General features: G+C 32.1%; 1 protein-coding gene across 4 annotated transcripts in view; it reads right to left on the bottom strand.

Moving 5' to 3' along the window:
• The window catches only part of IPO8 (importin 8), a 150101-nt gene that overhangs the window by 109527 nt on the left and 18595 nt on the right, over nucleotides 1-21979 (bottom strand). For 2 of the 4 annotated variants that reach the window (XM_074270641.1, XM_074270638.1), the window contains exons 3-5: nucleotides 14435-14591; nucleotides 10919-11077; nucleotides 8422-8578 (exon numbers count right to left, since the gene is read on the bottom strand). In XM_074270641.1, the coding sequence (XP_074126742.1) occupies nucleotides 8422-8578; nucleotides 10919-11077; nucleotides 14435-14591 (473 nt within the window). Of the gene's footprint in view, nucleotides 1-8421; nucleotides 8579-10918; nucleotides 11078-14434; nucleotides 14611-21979 lie in introns of all 4 variants that reach the window. The other 2 variants (XM_074270639.1, XM_074270640.1) reach the window with 2 other exon arrangements.

The following is a 21979-nucleotide window of genomic DNA, read 5'->3' as shown; positions in this document are numbered from 1 at the left end:
CTGTTTATATTCTTTGACCATTTTGCAATTGGGGAATGGCTTATAATATTTTAAATGTAAGTAAGTATATTTTAGAAATGAGGCCTTTATCAAAAACACTGGCTACAAAAAATTTTTCCCAGCTTTCTGCTTCCCTTCTTGGCTGTATTAGTTTTGTTTGTACAAAACCTTTTTAATTTAATGTAATCCAAAGTACACATTTTGCATTTCATAATGTTCTCTAGTTCTTCTCTGGCCATAAATTCTTCCCTCCTCCACAGATTTGACAAGAAGACTATCCCTTATTTTTCTAATTTGCTCATACTATAACCCTTTATGTCTAAATCATGAACCCATTTCAATCTTATCTTGGTATAGGGTATTAGATGCTGATCAGCATCTAGTTTCTTCCTGGCAAATACCTTTGCCAGTCTTGCAATCCATAGAAGCCACAGCTACTGAACATCTACAAAAGAAAATTCTCAACACTCAAATAATTAGCACCACGAAATCAATCATTCACCAATAAGCCTTTGTTAAATGTCTACCAAGTTCCAGGCAAAATACTTAAATGCTGAGGACAGAAATATAAAGAATAAACCTTAAGGTTCAACATTAGAAACAAGAATGATTTCATCAATAGAAATAATTCTTAAGGTGATGCTTTGCAATTAAGACAACTCTGAGGTACCACTACACACACCTGTCAGATTGGCTAGAATGACAGGGAAAGGTAATGCAAAATGTTGGAGGGGATGTGGGAAAACAGGACAATGATACATTGTTGGTAGAACTATGAATACATCCAGCCATTCTGGAGAGCAATTTGGAACTATGCTCAAAAAGTTCATCAAATTGTGCATACCCTTTGACCCATCAGTGTTGCTACTGGCTTTGTATCCCAAAGAGATCTTAAAGAAGGAAAAGGGACCTGTATGTGCAAGAATGTTTGTGGCAGCCCTTTTTGTGGTGGCCAGAAACTGGAAACTACATGGATGCCCATCAATTGGAGATTGGCTGAATAAATTGTGGTATATGAATATTATGGAATATTATTGTTCTGTAAGAAATGACCAGCAGGATGATTTCAGAAAGGCCTGGAGAGACTTACATGAACTGATGCTGAGTGACATGAGTAGGAACAGGAGATCGTTGTATACTTCAACAACAATACTATATGATGATCAATTCTGATGAATGTGGCCATTTTCAACAATGAGAGGAATCAAATCAGTTCCAATAGAGCAGTAATGAACTGAACCAGCTATACCCAGCAAAAGAACTCTGGGAGATGACTATGAACCACTACATAGAATTCCCAATCCCTCTAATTTTGTCTGCCTGCATTTTGGATTTCCTTCACAGGCTAATTGTACACTATTTCAAAGTCCGATTCTTTTTGTACAGCAAAACAACTGTTTGGACATGTATACATATATTGTATTTAATTTATATTTAACATGTATTGGTCAACCTGCTATGGGGGGGAGGGAGGGGAAAGGAGAGGAAAAATTAGAACAAAAGGTTTGGTAATTGTCAATGTTGTAAAATTACCCATGCATATATCTGGTAAATAAAAACTATTAAAATTTAAAAAAAAAAAAAAAAAAAGATGATGCTTTGCAGCTACATCTTTAAAAACATTAACTTTTTCCAATTGTCCTAGAGCTAAACCCTCCTATATTTTGTTTTTGTTATTGTTTTAGTCACTTTTCAGTTAGGCCTGACACTTATTGACCTCTCTGGGGGGTTTCTTGAAGGAAAAGATACTGCCATTTCCTTCTCCAGCTCATTTTACAGATAAGTAAACTAAAGCAAATAGGGTTAAGTAACTTCCCCCACGTCACACAGCTAGTAAGTATTTGTGAACAGCTTTGAACTCAAGAAGAGAAGCTTTCCTGATTAAAGACCTGGAGCACTAGCTATTGTATCACCAAATTGATCTCTCTATATATACATCAGCTCTTTGAGATCAGGGACTGTCTCATTTTTCTACTAATATCCATTATATATAGAATGTTTGGCACAAAGTAAACTAATTCTTTTTTATTTATTCACTAATTCATCTATTCATTTTTTTTAAACTTGTAACTGCAAAATCAATTTTTAAGCCAACTGTAAGTTTAAATTTATCACTGTATTATTCATTTCTAACTTTTATCTTAGTGGATACTGAATACAAAATTTCAACCATATGAACACAGAACTATCAGGATATCCAGAATTACCTGTCTTCAAGTCAAGCCTTTTAACACATTTCTGGCAGAATTACCTGGCCACGTTACTTAATCTCTCACTGATCTAGTCACTCTCTAACACTATAAGTAGAAGAAAAGAAAATGATATGGACTGGCAGAAGGTTTGTAACAATGAAAACTGAGATCTATTTCCTATGCCCTAAATTTCATCTTATTGAATTTGTCACAAGGTTATATTAGCCATGAAAATTTTGTGTGGACCCTGATTATCACTCAGGGAGTCAGCTATCCCACCCAGCTTTGTGCTAATACAAATTTGATTAGAATGCCATTTATAGCAAGTTATAATATACAATTTCCAAATTATAATAAATATGTTAAACAATATAGGGTCAAATACAGCATTCTGAAACAATATCCTAAAGATTTCCTGCAAAGCTAACCTCAAACATTTAATGATTACTAATGGAGTCTATCAATTAGCCAATTTCTAAATCCAATGAGTTACAACACAATAACAAGAGATAATTTATTAAACTCTCTACTAAAATCTAGATAAATTATAACTCTCTCACTCAAGCCTGGACTAAAATACAAACCCTTCCCCACCCCACCCAAAAAAGAAGAAAAAAGAAAGAAAGAAGGCTAGTCTAGTAAGACCCATTTTTGAGGAAGTCATTTCAACCCTTTTCTAAATGTTCATTTACCCATCTTTATTACCCACTAGAATTTTGATAGCAATGTAAGTTAAGCACATAGCTCAATTCTTTGCAACAAACTTTTTTTCCAAATTCTTTTTAAATTATGCAATACTTCTCCTTTCCCAAAGATGTTGCAAAGTTCACTGACAATGTCTTAGTAATCACATCTGCCACTTCTTTCAATATCTAAGTACTGAAAATTGAAAGTTTGGATATGGAGCAAGAATGACAAAGCAAAGCCAGGAAATTGCCTGAACTCTCCCCAATTTCCCTTGGAAACAACATTAAATCAAGGTTCTAAAATTATTCTAAAATGATGGAACCCACAAAAGAACAGAATGAAACAGTTTTGCAGCACTTCATTAGAGGCCTGTCTCACTTGGGTAAAAGAGAATAGCAAAGTACAGAGGATGCCTAGGCAAGTCAATGGGAGGCTGTTAGCCATGGCATATATTAGCCACTGAAGCCTCACAATCCTGACTCAGAAGACCAATGGCACAATAGACCAACTGTAAGGTCTCCAACTCCAGTACAGTAGGAAAATTTCGATTCTTAGTAAAGCAGGTATAATAGGAGTGACTAAACTGAGCCACCCAATTTCAATGTGCAAACTTCCAGCTCCAAAGAACCTAGCATAGAAAGTCAGTTACCAGACCCTTGGCCCCCAGCATAAGAAGCTTAGGATAGATGACATCCTTGCTCCACAGAAACAGAGGTCAGCTTTAAAAGTAATTAAAAAAAAAAAAAAGACTAGAAAATGAACAAAAACAAACAAACAAACAAAAAAAGCCCTGACTAAAGAAAGCTACTATGCCAGTCTTCTTGAAAGAGCTCTAATAAGGACTTGAAAAATCAAAGAAGAGAGGTAGAAGAAAAGCTGGGGAAAAAATGAGGATTATTCAAGAGGATCATGAAAAAAAGAGCTTGGAATAGAAAACACAAAAATTAACTGAAGAAAGACCTCTTGGAGAAAATTTCTAGTGATACATGGCAGCTACACAAAAATTGACTATGCATGTAAATTGACACAAAAACCTTACAATCAAATAAATACAAAAGGCAAAAATATTTAAAGCATCCTAACAAATCATGATGCCCAGAAATTACATGTAATTAAGGACCATGGAAAAATAGATTAAAAATTAATTGAAATCAAATAACTAATCCTAAAAAAAAAAAAAAGTGGGTTGAACAAATCAGAGAAACAATCAATATTTTCATTAAAAAGAATGACAATAATGAGACAACATACCAACTTTATGAAATGCAGACAAAACAACAAGATTTCTAACTAATTGTTTCAAATATTACTATTTCAATAAAGTATTTCAAAGCAATACTTTATATCTTTAAATGTTTACATCAATAAAACAGAAAGAGCAGATCAATGAATTGGGCATGCAACTATAATGACTAAAAAAAGGACCAATTAAATATCAAGTCAGAAATTCTGAAAATCAAGGAGAGTCAGTGAAATTAAGAAAACTACTGAACTAATAAATAAAACTAAAAAAACAAAATAGATTAGTTTTTATGTGAAAAAACTAATAAGATAGACCTCTGGCTAATTTAATTTAAAAAAATTACCAAGTATCAAAAATGAAAAGGATGAATTTATCACCAATGAAGAAACTAACACAATAATTAAGAGCTATTTTGCTCAACTGCAAGCTAATAAATCTGACACTCCAAGTAAAATGAAATGAAAAAATATAAATTGCCTAGATTAACAGAAAAGGAAATAAAATACTTAACCCCATTTAGAAAAAGAAATTGAATAAGCCATCAATGAAAACTCCCTAAAGAAAAAAATCAACAGGACTAGATAGATTTACAAGTGAATTCTACCAAACATTCAAAGAACAATTAATTTCAAAGAATAATTAATTGAAAAAATAGGTGAAAAAAGTCCTACCAAATTTCTTTTATGATACAAATGCAGTGCTTATACAAATAAAACAGGAAGAGTCAAAAGAGAAAGAAAATTATAGATTAATCTCCCTAATGAACACTGATGGCAAAAATTTTAAGTAAAATACTAGTAAAGAGATTACAGGAATTTATCACCAGGATAACCTATTATAACCAGATAGGATTGATAGTAGGAATGCAAGGCTGGGTCAATATTAGGAAAACCATTATATCAGTAACAAAACCAATAGAAATTTATCTCAACAGATGCAGAAAAAGCCTTTGACAAAATATAGCATCATTCCTATTAAAAACACTAAAAAGCACAGGAATAAACAGTTTTCCTTAAAGTCATATCTAAAACCATCATCAAGCAATATCTGTAATGGGGATAAGCTAGAAGCTTTCAGTAAGATCAGGGGTGAAACAAGGATGCTCATTATTATAACAAGGATCACTATTATCATTCGATACTATACTAGAAATTTCAGCTTTAGCAATAAAAAAAAAAAAAAGAAGAAAAAGAAATTGAAGGAATTAGAATAGGTGATGAGGAAACAAAATTATCACTTTTTGCAGAGGATATGCTATATTTAGACAGTCCTCAAGAATCAACTAAAAAACTACTTGAAATAATTAACAATTTTACCAAAGCTGAAAGCTGTAAAATAGACCCACAAAAATCATCAGTATTTCTACATATGACTAACAAAACTCAGGAGTAAGAGAGAGAAAGAGAAATTCCATTACAAAAAAATAGTAGACAATGTAAAATACTTGGGAGTCTACCTACTAACACAAATCTAGAAACTATATGAATTATAAGAACACAATTTACAAAATATTTTCACACAAATAAAGAGCTAAACAACTAGAAAAATATCAACTCCTCCTACATAAGTCAAGATAATATGATAAAAATGAAAATGCCTAAACTAATTTACTTATTTAATGCTACAACAAACTACCAAAAAAATTTATTTTACATAGCTACAAAAAATAATAATAAAATTTATTTGGAAGAACAAAGGATCAAGAATATCAAAGTAATTAGTGAAACAAAAATGCAAAGGAAGATGATCTAATTATATCAAATCTAAAAGGATATTATAAAACAACAATCATCAAAACTATTTGGTACTAAGACAAGAGTAGTGGATCAATGGAATGAAGTAGGTACCAAAAATACTATAATAATCTACTGTTAAACGAACACAACTTCTGGGATAAGAACTCACTATTTGACAAAAACTATTAGAAAAACTGAAAAATAATATGGGACAAATTATGTAAAGACCAAGATCTCACAACATATAGCAAGATAATTTGAACATAAAGAGTGATACTATAAGTAAATTAGGAGAGTAAGATACTGTTATGGACCAGAACTCTGAATTTGAAACAAGATGTTAAGTCAGTGGAATTGATAAAGACGATGGTAGTTCAGTACATGTACTTAGTACTTAATAGAGTTCTACAAGATTCACACCTATAATAAGAGAGCATATAAGCTCAGACAAATTCATCCAGAATCTGAACTAGGGAAGACAGAGAAGTGGTGTTGGTCCTCCTGCCTCCCCCACAGAAACCAAGACACATTCAGGAGGACCTCAAGAAAGCTGGCACGGGCCCCCCTGGCCACATTTGTGGTGATTACTCTGAACTGCAATGAAGGCTGCTCCCAGAGACCCCAGAAAAACCAAACCAAAAGAAGAACATTACAAGAAACAGTTTACTTGTCAGATCCATGGAGAAGGGAAGAATTTATGACCAAACAATAGAGAACATTATAAAATGTTAAATGGATACTGATTACATTAAATTTAAAAGTTTTTGCACAAAGCCAATGAAACCAAGATTAGAAGGAAATCAAAAACCTGGGAAACAATTTCTCAAATATATAGAGGATTAAGTCAAACTGTCAAATGATCAAGGTATATAAATAGGCAGTTTTCTGAAGATGAAATTAAAATTATCCATAACATGAAAAAAATGCTCCAAATCAGTAGTGATTAAAGAAAAACAAATTTAAAAAAACAACTCGAGATACTCCTCACATCTATCAGATTGGCTAATCTGACAGAAAAGGGAAATGATAAATACTGGAGAAGATGTAGGAATGCATTAATGTCCCAATTAATGCATTGTTGGTGGGGGTTGTTAACTGATCCAATAATATTGTAGAGAAATTTGGAACAAAGACTGTAAAACTGTGCATACCCTTTGACCAGCAATACCACTACTAGGTTTATATCCCAAAGAAATCAGAAAAAAGGGATACCTACATGTACAAAAATATTTGTAGCAACTCTTTTTGTAGAAGCAAAGAGTTTTTTTTTTTTTTAATGTAGAAGAGCTCATCTGAATTTATTTATTTTTTTTTATAGTTTGTTCAGCACAATATTTATTTATTTATTTGTTTGTTTGTTTGTTTGTTTTCATTCGTTTTTCCAAATTATCCCCTCCCTCCCTCCACTCCCTCCCCCCCCCATGGCAGGTAATCCCATACATTTTACATGTGTTACAATATAACCTAGATACAATATATGTGTGTAAACACCATTTTCTTGTTGCACATTAATTATTAGCTTCCGAAGGTATAAATAACCTGGGTAGATAGACAGTAGTGCTAACAATTTACATTCGCTTCCCAGTGTTCCTTCTCTGGGTATAGTTATTTCTGTCCATCATTGATCAACTGGAAATGAGTTGGATCTTCTTTATGTTGAAGATTTCCACTTCCATCAGAATACATCCTCATACAGTATTGTTGTTGAAGTGTATAGTGATAGAAGCAAAGAGTTTAAAATTGAAAGGATGCCCATCAAGTAGGATATGGCTGAACAAGTTGTGGCACATGAATGTAATGGAACTATGCAATAAGAAATAATGAGAAGGCAAGTTTCAGAAAATCCTGTAAAGATTTACATTAACTGATGTTCAATGAAGTGAGAACAACCAGAATACTGTACAGGAGCATTGTGTAATGATCAACTTTAATAAACTTAGCTCTTCTAAGCAATACAATGATTCAAGACAATTCCAAAGGACTCATTGTAAATACAACCAAAGAAAGAACAATGGAGTCTAAATGTAAATCAAAGCATACTATTTTCATTGGTTTTTATATTTTCATGGTTTTTACTTTTTGTTCTCCTTTTTTCACAACATTATATACATTTAATATGATTGTACAAATCTCACCTATATCAGATTGCTTATTGTCTTAGGGAAGAAGGACAGAGAAAATTTTGGAACTCAAGATCTTATTTAACAAATAAATGTTGAAAATTCTTTACATGTAATTGGAAAAAATAAAATACTATTTACCAAATATATATCCATGATCTTATAGCATGCCTGGGCCAATTGACTTGAATTCAACTAAGTGATCTTTTATTATCTCTTTATTTATCTTGAGTAAAAATACTCTAATGATTACTTAGATTTATCAGTGTATTATAACCCCTACTAGACTATAGGTTTCATAAGGTGAGGCTGTAATATCTAAATTTCACATTTCCCCAAATCCTAACAGAGTACTCTGTAAACATTACAGCTTAATAATTAGCATAAAGTCAAAGTGTTTGATAAATATATAAATTTATATATCCTCTGAATTAAAGCCCTACCTGAACAAGTGCATAGAAAATTTTCAAAATCTGCTTCTGAAGAAGTACAGAGTAATGGGATGGATCAGGAAGAAGCTGAATAATTTGCTGCTGAATTCGAGGCAAAAATACTTGCATTGCTGCTATAAGAGGTTCTCTTTCCTCTGATTTCTTGTATCTATACGAATACAAAAAGGGAAAGAATAAAAAAAAAAAACAGAAATTTTAAACAGAATTTAAAGTAAGTACAATGATTTTTTTTTAAATAAGAGGAAGAAAAGAGAAAAATAATGCCCCAACATGTCTAAATGTTTTCTAAGAATGTCAAGTTATTTTTCATAAGAATCTTTCCTTTTTTGTAAAGATAAATAATTCAGCCAATAATCAAAAGTTTTATTCTTTTCTCTCCTTGATGCTTGAGGTGTTGGTTTATACACCAAATAGATAACTAGACCTACAATCAAGAATAACCTCAATTAGCTATTTAACTCCCTTACCCTTTGACTGCCTCAATTTCCTCATCTGTAAAAAGAGATAATAACAACTCTTGTCACAGCATCATCGTGAAGAAGTGCTTTGCAAATTTTAAAGCACCATATAAATGCTAGTTAATTGTTGTAGTTGCATTTGTTATTGTTGTTGAAAGTAAAAATGTTTTAAGTAAAACTTTGAAAGCATTCAAAGGATAGAATGCCAGAATTGGAGTTGGGAAGTCCTGAATTCAAATCCAGCATCAGACACTTAGGAGTAATCAGTTTATCTCAAGTTCCCTTGTCTGTAAAATGGATATAATAATAGCATCTAACTCAGGTAGTTGTGAAGATTAAATGAGATAACTGTAATACAAAGTTATGCAGCCTGGCACAAAGCAAACACTACATAAATATTCAGCTATTATACTATTATCCAAAATCTTGATTTACATGCTCTAAAAAGATTGTGAAAGAACTTTGAAATGTGTTCTCCCTATTGCTAGATATAACTATATGTTTTAGGCAGATATTTATGTCTTAATACAAAGAACTGTTCATGTTTTTTTGAGGTTTGTTAACTTCAAAATGTAAAAAGAAAAAATTTAATTAAAAAATCATATCAAGAGAGGTTATTTCATAATTTAACTCTAGACTCCTTTAAACAGATAAGGCTAGGAATAGGGATTGATTGGATCTGGAATTTCTGTGGCATAGGAAATTGCCTGGTAAGGAAACTATTAATGAAGGTCAATCCCTTCATGGGATGCCTAGAGTATCCTGAGGATAATTTACTTGCCCAGAATCACAAAACTAGAATGTAGAAGAGGTGAAGCTTCCTAACTTTAAGTACTTCTGTTTTTTGCAGCTTTTAAAGTACTATTAAATAGTTCCCTTAATGAGAGAAATGTATTCTTTCATCTTACCTAGAATCCATTATAATAAAAAAACCCAAAAATGCTGTTTTTATAAAATAAAAATATTTAAATTGTACAAATATCCTATGTTTCAGGAGTCTGAAGAATAATCTACTTTGCAACAATGCTATAAATGTAACCCATCTTGCTTTAACTGAAATATAGAAGGGAAGCTAACCATCATTACCAACATTTCACAGGCTCATAGAGTTAAAACAGAAAGGAACTAGAAGTTTCCATCTCCTCATTTACAAATAAGGTAACTGAGGTTCACAGAGGTTAAGTGATTTGTACAAGGCCATAGAGGCAGTAGATGGTGGAGTTAAAATTTGAACCCTGTTCTCCAATTTCAAGTCCCATACTCTTTTCACTGTATTATATTACCTTGCATCTTTTATTTACAAATTTAGAAACTTGAAATCTGAAAAATATTTTCAATTCTCAAGACTAGGCTTTAATTTTTTAAAGGACATAAGGCTGAGAAACCTCTGTTATTTTCTGCACTCATCTACACTCCCTTTTGCAATGTGTGTATCTAGTTCTGTTGTCATGATTTCAAATACCCTATTAAAAAGTTTAAGAGTGGGGCAGCTAGGTGGCGCAGTGGATAAAGTACCAGCCTTGAATTCAGGAGGACCCGAGTTCAAATGTGGTCTCAGACACTTAACACTTCCTAGCTGTATGACCCTGGGCAAGTCACTTAGCCCCTACCTCAGGGGGGGGAAAAAAAAAAAAGTTTAAGAGTCATGGTGGCATGGTGATTATAAAATCAATCTCAAAGGCCTAACTGTGAAACATACAGGCAGTGTTTTAGAGTCTAGACATTCTCTCAGAATTTCCTCAACTGGAAGTTCCCTAAACTATTGAAATCAAAATCTAATTTCTAGCTCTATTCCCACTCTATTTTTATATTAAAAAAAAAAAGGTTATCCATCTTAACTAGACAGAAATTCCTTTTATTTTATTTTTACATCTAAAAAAATTAGAATAGTTCATTACCCAGAAAAATGAATTTATATAGAGACAAATGATAAAACTCAACTTGCTACTTGCTAACTACTTTTATTCAATAGTCTTTAAACATCAATTAACCATATCTCTATAATCTTCTACTGAGAAATCTCCACTTACTCATATGTCTTCACAAGCTGATACAGACATAATAAGCTCCCAAGCCAGCTTCCACTGCTTTGAGACTGTAAGTAATAGCCTATCTTGTCTACTACAGCAGTCCAGTGACCAGGAAAATCATGCTTAATGATGGCACGGAGACACATTGTTAATTGGACCCTAGGAGATAAAACAACAAAAACAACCATAAAAAATCCACCATCATTAATTTAGTTATGTTTGTCATATTTCAGAGCTATCTATTGTTTTAGAAAAAGACAGCAATTAATTTTCCACACACTCATTTTATATAGATGTAAATCTGGAAGGAAAACAAATATTTTATGACAATCTCAACATGACTTTCTGAAAATGAGCATTATGTATTGGAAGCAATTCTAAAGAAAAATTAATTTGCCCTATCCCTTTGCTTTAAGAATTTGACAATGGATTAATATATAAAATTCTAACAAATAATATTGGATACTATATCTAGCAATGAAAAATACCTCCTAAGCAATGGCAAATTATGTTTCCCCTATTTGTATACCAGAATATAAATAACAATATGATTAAGATCTAAGGAGAATCCAACAATGAATAAAGTAGTTTGCCTTCTTATCACTTAGACACTTCAGACCTCTCCAACTTAGGTAATAAACACAGGAATGTCCTCTTGCGTTGCACCCTGCAAAGCTGTTATCAAGAAAGCTACTCTTGCCCCCTCCCCCCCAAAAAAAATCTATCTTAAACATGTAGAATAAGTGTTTCAGCAATTCTTTTTTTCTTTAAAACAAGGCAATTGGGGTTAAGTGACTTGTCCAAGGTCAGTCATTCAGCTAGTAAGTATTAAATATCTGAGGTTGCATTTGAACTCAGGACCTTCTGACTCCAGAGCCAGTACGTGTGCCATCTAGTTGTTCTTCAGCAATTCTTAAAGAAGATAAGGAGGATATGAAGAAAAGGCTTTTCAGGCAAGTTTTACAAGGTCTGAGAATAAGGAAATTGATAGGGAATCCCATTCTTTAATTAGAAATGTCAAGAGCTTTATAATTCTCTAAAGTCAAAATGGATAGGTCAATAATAATTTTCTTAAGATAAAAAATGTGAGGGATAATATAAAAGGAGAAATAGAAAAAAAGATTTCTCCTCTATAAGTAATCAGTATTGATCAAATATAACTTGTCTTTGAAAGGAAGGAATACTTATATAAAAATAGTGCCAGAGAATAGCTTGATTTGGATCTATTCAATATTCCATAGTCACTAAATCTGGAAATTCTTTTAAAATATTTTCCTAATTAATACTAAATAATATTTTATGCTGCACTTTCAAGGTTTGCAAAGGATTTGATAGACTTTATTTATCTGTGCTGTTATTATCTCTGTGTTATTATCCAAGTTTAGTGCCTTGTCTGGAGTCACAAAACTAGGATCGAATGTACAATTCAAGTTCAGATCTCTCTAACTCCAACTCTTATTATACTATCTACATCACACAGTGGATTTGGAGCGAGGAACCTGGGTTTGAATTTCAAATCTAGCACATTTTGCTTCTGTGACCTTGTGAAGGTAACCTAACTTTGTGGGTCCCAGTTTCCTTATGTGTAAAAGTAGAAGGCTGAGGTAGATACATGCTAAGTTGCTTTCCATCTGAAAACATAATGCTATTGTGGAAATGGGTTAGAACATATTTTTCTAAGGGACAGCTAAGTAGCACACTGGAAAGAGTACCAAGCCTACAATCAAGAAGATTCATCTTCTTCAGTTTAAATCTCGTCTTAGACACTTAAAAGCTGTGTGATCCTAAGCAAGTCACTTCACCCTGTTTGCCTCAAGTTTCCTCATCTGTAAAATGATCTGGGGAAGAAAATGGCAAACCAGTCCAGTATATTTGCCAAGAAAACCCCCAAATGGGATCATGAAGACTTTGACATGACTGAAATGACTAAACAACAATAAAACAGGAAAGTTTAAGGAGGGAAACAGATCAGTGGTACAAAGATTATCTAAACATTTCCGTGTCTACTACTCACCTATTCTCATCCTATCTTTCATCAAATCAATTACATTTATTGATTTATGTTCAGATTTGTTTAACTACTACTATTACCTCCTCCACGCTGTCACTCTTGAGCTAAGCAAAATTCTCTGCTGAAAGAACTAAATTTCTATACAAGAGTCACACACTTTCCTTCTCTTCTTCCCATCATGTTGAAGGTTAATGTATGAGACCATGTATGAAACTTGCAAAGAAATGTCAAAATAAAAAAGTTAAACCTTATATTACAATAAGAGTAAACAGTTCATGACACTTAAGGTAGCAGTATACCACTAGCTAATTTATACAGTCTTTCTCTCCTTCCTAGTCTCCCTTCTATTCTCTTATTTTTATTTTTTCCTTTGTTCCTTTTCTCCAATTATAATTATTTACAATAATAATATTATAATTCATTTACAATAGAAGACAATGCTTTGTACCTAAAAATACCAATCAGAATAAAGGTAAACTCCTTATTTCTAGATAGTTCACAATAGTTTTTCTATAATGCTATGCTATTACTAATTTCTTTGACTTCTCCACTCTATTCTTTATAAAAATCTGGATATCTCATTTTGTACAATCCAATCAGATTCATCAATACCTTTTACCTTCTGCACTCTGATTGATAGAGTTATAAAGTCTTCCATTTATGGAAAGAAGACAGGATAGACATCCCCCCAAATATATCATTTCCTACCCAGCTGTACTCCTTTTGGCCTTCTTCATCAAGTCCACAGACCTGATCCCTCTTCTCCCTCTCCTTTCAGCTCTCTTTTATCTTCCTCCAGTAGACTGCAAATAGGTTTTATTTGTGTTTAGTAATTTGTATCCCCAACACATAGCACAGTAAGGGGCACATAGTAGGCCTTTACTAAATGTTTATTGGCTATTATTTACTAACTCTAACACCCTTAATATATTTTTACTTCTCCAAGACAACCCTAGTCTTACATATTACTGAACTGTCCATATAAAGGAATGGAAATTGAGTTTATATATAACAAATGATGAATATATATATATATATATATATATATATACACACATATAAAAATACACACAGACACATAAACACACACATAGGGATTAAATAACAAGTTGAGTGTTCTAGGAGTAAATTTCCCTATAAGGGAGAAGATAAAAGAAAAAAACAAGAATAAAAATAGAATGGCAAAAATTTAAGTGAGACCAACTAAAGCAAAATAAATTATGTACATATTTGGAATTTCCATTACATTATTTAATCAAGAAGGCTTTTTGCCTTAATTCTCTTAATGAGAAAAAAAGATAAATAAGAAGTAAAAGTCTATTTATGATAAACACAAAGAGGATTACCTGAGATATAAGAAAGCAATTAATAAAAAAGAATGAGCCCTCATTCTGTCCGTTTTGAAAACAAAAAAATCATAATCTTTATAACTAGATTTTCCCCTCTCTAAAAGCCAAATATTTTATGCCTCTTATTAATGTGTATAGAGAGAGAGTATAATGTACCTCACTAAATCTGGAGACTGAATTATTCCTTCCACAATGTTATCTCGAATCTGCTGGCGATCATTTTCATGAATGTTGAATGGAAATATTGCTTCTCCAGGTGGGGGTTCTCGATCTGGCCAGTACTGCGTCACCATGTTCTTCAGGTAAATGGCAGCTGAGTTACAGAAAAAATCCTAACATAGCACCATGGAAAGGATGGATTTAATTCAGCTTTACAAAGTACAAAAGGCTATGCCATTATGTGCTGAACATAAAGCACAGAGATGATGGCAGGGAATATAATTCTAAGCAATGAACCAACCAATGGGAAAATGCATAAAAACTAAAGATTTTTCTTTACAGCAATTAAGGTACATTTTAATTAAAAGCACTGTCAATCAACATTAAGATTTTTCAATGACAAAAAAACCACTATTAGTATTAAATGTGTGCCTTAGACTGAAAACATAAGGTAGTCTAAATCAAAACTGGCTAAGTAAATTTCTATCATAAGAGTCAAACTGTTCATAAAAGACAATAAAATGAAAATGAACCAAAATTGAATTTTAATTTTCCTAAGGTAACTGTGTAGGTCATTTTTCTTTATGTTATTTAAATAACTTTTTGAAGTATTTACAAGTAATTTTTTAATTATTGTAATTCCAACTTAATAAATCCCTCAAAGACCAAATAAGTATCAACTTTCAGGTAACTGAAGAAAATAGCAGAAAAAGAAACATTCTAATAGAAATGTTTTGCAAAAATTAAAGAATTTTGTATACTCCTTGAATCTTTAATAGTCATTCAGTTCAATGTTTAATAGAAAGTCATAAAGTACCTTTAAAAAAAAGGCTCAATAATAGTCACATCAGAAGTCTAGTATTCTTTCTGTAGACTGTGAAAGCTTCTTAGTATTTAAAGAATTTAATAAGTAAAAATTAAAAGTGATTCCGTTTATAAGATAAAAATATTTAGTTTATTATCTTATAAAGACACTATCTTTACAAGATAATTCACGTGCATTATGGGAATACGATATGACAAGTAGGAACATTACCATTCCCTAATCTACAGTTTAACCATGAAATTACATTGTACAAAATGTTAATGTGTTCATGATACCATTGTCTAAATTTATTTTTATCTTTCTTACTAATATCAAATTTTTATAACATATTGTTGATTTATACATATTTGACATAGCTCTTCCATTCCTTTTGACCTCGCCACTTTGAAAGTCTGTTCCATCTATGAATTCGTTTTGATAGAACAGTTTATTAATAAAAGAAATGTATTAAAATGGGAAGTGAATAAAGTATCATCTTTTATCTCAGCATGATTTTGACTGTATAACATATAACTATATGTTATTCAAAGTCATATTATATATCATACAAACTAACATAGCAAATAACAGATGATAGATAGTTTATTTCAATGATTTCAATTTACTTCAGAAAGCTAATTAACTTCATCATTGAAATAAACGAAGTTAATTAGCTTTCTGAAGTAAATCCAGGTAAAAAAAACCAAAAATTTCATCATAGGCTTATTTTTAATAATTAATCATCTCGCCCTTGTAACAACTGAGAGTCACAAAATAAAACCTATGAACAAATACTTTTATATGGTTTATAATACTGGTATAAGGAATGTTATAGCACTCTAGTGCAAATATATGAGTCTCCTGATTCTCCCCTAGCATGAGAAAAAAAGCTTGAGAACCACATTACTTCAAATCTCATCTCTTATACAAAATGATCATACAACTTTTTAGGTGAGTTGTTAGTCCAGTCAACTTTCTAAAAGTTAAAGTTAGCATTTTCACAAAGTGCTAATCAGCACTGTGAGGAGTATGCTTAAAAAGAGTTTCCTATATCTATAAATGAACTCAATTCAATACTATGAGAGACAATTGATTATTATACCTAATGCTAATTTTAAATAACAAAAAATAATCAAAATTACCACCATAAATAACTGAAATACACCATCTAATAATTCTAATTAACTAAATCTAATAACTTCATTCTGTCCCAATATCCATATTTCTTTAAACTTTTACCAAGATACACTAATGAGTTTCAAAATAAATTAATAGTGACTTCTCAGGAACTATTTAGGAATGAGGTGGAACTATTCCACATCAGTGAATTTTCATGATAACTCAAATTAATAAATTTCAGAGTTCCTTCAAAAATGTAAAGAAAAATCAATTTATAGCCACTATATGCAATTCTTATCCATATTTTCATGTAAATTCACCATGTGGGTACCTTCTGATATACTAGAGGCCTTCTTGGCTAATTTCTGATATTCTGAGAATACTATGAAAACACTGTAGCTATTGACCTGTCATTCCTCACCATTTGACTTGGCTGTCATCTTTGTAATGGTATCCTTTACTTGGTTATATGCTACATCATGTTCACACCCATCGTGAATTTCTTCACTGCTCTCTATGTGATAGTCATGTTAATTTTAATCACTTAATCAATAAGGATTTATTAGATGCCAGGCACTGAGAATAAAAAAGACAAAAATTTAAACTGTCCTAGCCCTTCTAGGAGCTTGCAATTCTATCAGAGGATACAACATGTACATAAGTAAATAAAATAATAAATATGAAGCAAATTTTGGAGGAAAGGGCATTAACGGAGGTGAACTAGGGATCTGGAAAGATATCACATCCAGATCCCTAGAAAGATATCACATAGGTGTTACTTAAGCACTGGTACACAACAACACCAGCAATGCTGATGTTAAAAAGATAAGTTTTTAACAAAAGGTCAAGAGTTTCATGGGAATTAATGGAAGAAAAAAAAAAATCAAATGAAGGTGACCTAGCTGTACCAGATCTAAAATTATATTATAAAACAGTGGTTACCAAAACCATTTGGTATTGGCTAAGAAATAGACTAGTTGATCAATGGAATAGTGTTCAAAGGACAAAACAGTCAATAACTTTAATAATCTAGTGTTTGACAAACCCAAAGATTTTTGGGATAAGAACTCACTGTTTGATAAAAATTGCTGGGAAAAAATGGAAATTAATGTGGCAAAACTAGGCATTGATAAGGTCAAAATGGGTTCATGACCTAGGTATAAAGAATGAGATTATAAATAAATTAGAAGAACATAGGTTAGTTTACCTTTCAGACCTGTGGAAGAGGAAGAAATTTATGAGCAAAGAAGAACTAGAGATCATTATTGATCACAAAATAGAAAATTTTGATATTATCAAATTGAAAAGTTTTTGTACAAACAAAACTAATGCAAAAAAGATTAGAAGGGAAGCAATAAACTGGGAAAACATTTTTACAGTCAAAGGTTCTGATAAAGGCCTCATTTCCAAAATATATAGAGAATTAACTCTAATTTATAAGAAATCAAGTCATTCTCCAATTGATAAATGGTCAAAGGACATGAACAGATAATTCTCAGATGAAGAAATTGAAACCATTTCTAGCCATATGAAAAGATCCTCCAAGTCATTATTAATCAGAGAAATGCAAATTAAGACAACTCTGAAATACCACTACACACCTGTCAGATTGGGAATGACAGGGAAAGATAATGCGGAATGATGGAGAAAATGTGAGAAAACTGGGACACTGATACATTGTTGGTGGAATTGTGAACGCATCCAGCCATTCTGGAGAACGATTTGGAACTATGCTCCAAAAGTTATCAAACTGTGCATACCCTTTGATCCAGCAGTGCTACTACTGGGCTTATATGCCAAAGAAATTTTAAAGAAGGGCAAGGGACCTATATGTGCAAGAATGTTTGTGGCAGCCCTCTTTGTAGTGGCCAGAAACTGGAAACTAAGTGGATACCCATCAATTGGAGAATGGCTGAATTAAGTTGTGGTATATGAATATTATGGAATATTATTGTTCTGTAAAAAATGACCAACAGGAGAATTTCAGAAAGGCCTAGAGAGACTTACATGAACTGATGTTGAGTGAAATGAACAGGACCAGGAGATCATTATATACTTCACCAACAATACTATATGATGATCAATTCTGATGGATGTGGCTCTCTTCAACAATGAGATGAACCAAATCAGTTCCAATAGAGCAGTAATGAATTGAACCAGCTATACCCAGCGAAAGAACTCTGAGATGACTATGAACCACTACATAGAATTCCCAATCCCTCTATTTTTATCCATCTGCATTTTTTATTTCCTTCATAGGCTAATTATACACTATTTCAAAATCTGATTCTTTTTATACAGCAAAATAACTGTATGGACATGTATACATATATTGTATTTAACTTTTACTTTAACATATTTAACATGTATTGGTCAACTTGCCATCTGGGGGAAGAGGTAGGAGGAAGGAGGGGAAAAGTTGGAACAAAAGGTTTTGCAATTGTCAATGCTGAAAAATTACCCATGCATATATTTTGTAAATAAAAAGCTATAATAAAAAAATAATAAACTTAAGAGAAAAAAAAGATAAGTTTTTATACAAGACACAATAGAGTAAATGATTCTAATAACCTAGTATTTGATAAACTCTAAAACCCCAGTATCTGGAATAAGAACTTATTATCAGTCCAAATTTTCAAGGTAAACTGAAAAAGAATAGGGCACAAACCAAGCTAGATTAAACTTTTACATTATTAAGATAAGGTCAAAATAGTTTTAGACATAAAGGGTGATATAAACAAATTAGGAGAGCAAGGAATATTCTACCTATCAAATCTATAGAGAAGGGAAGAATTCATAACCAAACAAGAGACAGAAGTATAAAACACATAATTCTGATTACATTAAATTAAAAGGCTTTTGTACAAACAAAACTTGTGTAACCAAGATTAGAAGCAAAACAGAAAGCTGGGACACAATCTGGGGCAGCAAATGTCTCTGACACAGATATCAGTTTTCAAATATATAGAGAATTGAATCAAATTTATAAGAAAAAAAGTCATTCCTTAACTGCTGCATCTCTACAAAAGAATGATCCAAGATAATTACAAAGGACTCACAATGGAAAATGCAATCCCCATCCAGATAAAGAACTGATGGACTCAGAATATAGACTTAAGCATACTATTTTCACTTTATTTTCTTAGTGTTTTTTTCTTCTTGATCTATTATATTTCCATATTAGTCACATTTGTTAAAATAACTGTGATTAATATTGAAATGTATTATACTATTGCATATATATAACCTATATCAAATGACTTACTATTTTAGAAAGAGGAGAGGGAGAAAAATTTGGGACTCAAAATGTTGTAAAGATGAATGCTAAAAATTATCTTTACACATAATTGGAAGAAAAATAAAATATTATCAAAAATTAAAAATTTTCTCAAGATAAATCTTGCTTTCATATACAGTTTGGGATGATTAAATGAACTCTGCAATTTGCTGAAGGTAATTAGCCTAACTCTCCTTTCTCAGTTCAATTCCCAAATACACATTGATGGACAAACTTCATAGTTGTCTATCCAATTCATGTCTTAATTTAGGTAACAGACAACCCCATCTGTTTAGTCTTTTCTGTGTGACTAGTCAACTCAAACTTTGGGGTCATTGTAGTTCTTTTCTAGGTGGCGCTCCAATGTTCCAAAGCTTGATTTAAAAAAACAGCACAATGTCATCTATAAACAGGAATGCCAAGGCAATGTCCATCCACGGAAAAACCATTCATTAATTTGGACTCTGCACTAGTTTTCCCATCACAACAAACACTTGAACAATTATGTGTCTTCCTATTTTCTACCTCACCTAAAGTTTATGAATATAGGGAGATTATTCAGCAAGATTATTATTGTTATATCTTTTTAAAAATCATGAATTCTTCCAATTTGCCTAAAGACAAAAGACAATTTGTTGAAAAAGAGTCTTTGGGAAAGTTTGCTGAAAAAGATGGTGCAAATGCTTTTTTCATAATATATGAACAATAAATACTATGGAATTTTATATAATTTACATTTTTCAATCGCCTGTAAAGTGTTAACTACGTATCATTTGAAAAAGTTCTACTAGCTCCCTACTAATCCACTCATATAATATGAATTTAATGCATATGTAAATGAAAAACTGAATAACTCTGTGCTAGTATGAAAGTAAATAGTTCAGTACTTTTTTATTTTCACATCTAAGATCAGATTCCCCCCCCATAATTTTGATATTTTTAACCTCTTATAGATAAATAATTTGCAGATGCCTCAATACCCTCATAATTGAATAGAAATAGTAGGCATATTATCTTTCACAGTAAAAAGTTTATTCAGTGTTGGAGGGGATGCGGGAAAACTGGGACACTGATGCATTATTGGTGGAGTTGTGAATGGATCCAGACATTCTCTATAGCAATTTGGAATTATGCTCAAAAAGTTATCAAACTGTGCATATCCTTTGATCCAGCAGTGTTACTACTGGGCTTATATCCCAAAGAGATCTGAAAGAAGGGAAAGGGACCTGTATGTGCCAAAATGTTTGTGGCAGCCCTCTTTGTAGTGGCCTGAAACTGGAAACTGAGTGGATGCTCATCAACTGGAGAATGGTTGGGTAAATTGTAGTACATGAATGTTATGGAATATTACTGTTCTGTAAGAAATGACCAGCAGGATGAATACAGAGAGGCCTGGAGAGACTTACATGAACTTATGCTGAGTGAAATGAGCAGAACCAGGAGATCAATATACACTTCAACAATGATACTGTATGAGGATGTATTCTGATGGAAGTGGATATCTTCTACAAAGAGAAGATCTAATTCAGTTCCAATTGATCAATGATGGACAGAATCAACTACACTCAGAGAAGGAACACTGGGAAATGAATGTGGGACTACTTGCATTTTTGCTTTTCTTCCCAGGTTATTTTTACCTTCTGAATCCAATTTTTCTTGTGCAACAAGAGAACTGTACAGATCTGCACACATATATTGTATCTAGGATATACTTTAACATGTATAAAACTGCCTGCCATCTAGGGGAGGGGGTGAAGGGAGAGAAGGGAAAAGTTGCAACAGAAGTGAGTGCAAGGGACAATGTTGCAAAAATTACCCATGCTTATGTTCAGTCAATAAAAAGCTATAATTTTTTAAAAAGTTAATTCAGCTACATTTTACATATCTTTCCTATCTTTTTTCTATTATCTTCCTTTCCCTTGACAAATTTCCATTAAATTACTCTTCTTTTGCTTCCCTTTGCCTCAAAATAATATTTACAATTACCTATCAACTTTAACATTCTATATACAAGTTTATACTCTAAAACCAAAGTACCTCTGGCAGCCACTTCTTTCCAACTGGAAAAGTCATTTGATTAATAACTGAAGCAATTTCTTTTGATCTTCTTGTAGTAACAGATTTCTAGATTTCTAGCAAATAAACATTATAAAATTACTCTAATCAATGTTGATGTCATTTCTTATATTTATTTCCCACTGCTAATTATTTGTTATTTTTTGCTTTGCTTTCTTATTATAGAAATTTAACATAGGCCCTCTGTACAGCTAGGAAATTCTTTACACCCTCCCTAACTATCTCACTGCCCATAGCAGCTTTTCCAAACCTTTACATCTCTCTT

The sequence above is a fragment of the Sminthopsis crassicaudata genome, chromosome 5 (genome assembly GCF_048593235.1).
Source record: "Sminthopsis crassicaudata isolate SCR6 chromosome 5, ASM4859323v1, whole genome shotgun sequence".
NCBI classification, from domain to species: Eukaryota; Metazoa; Chordata; class Mammalia; order Dasyuromorphia; family Dasyuridae; genus Sminthopsis; species Sminthopsis crassicaudata.
The sequence above is the reverse complement of the archived record's forward strand: the minus strand, read 5'-3'. Positions and strand labels throughout refer to the sequence as shown.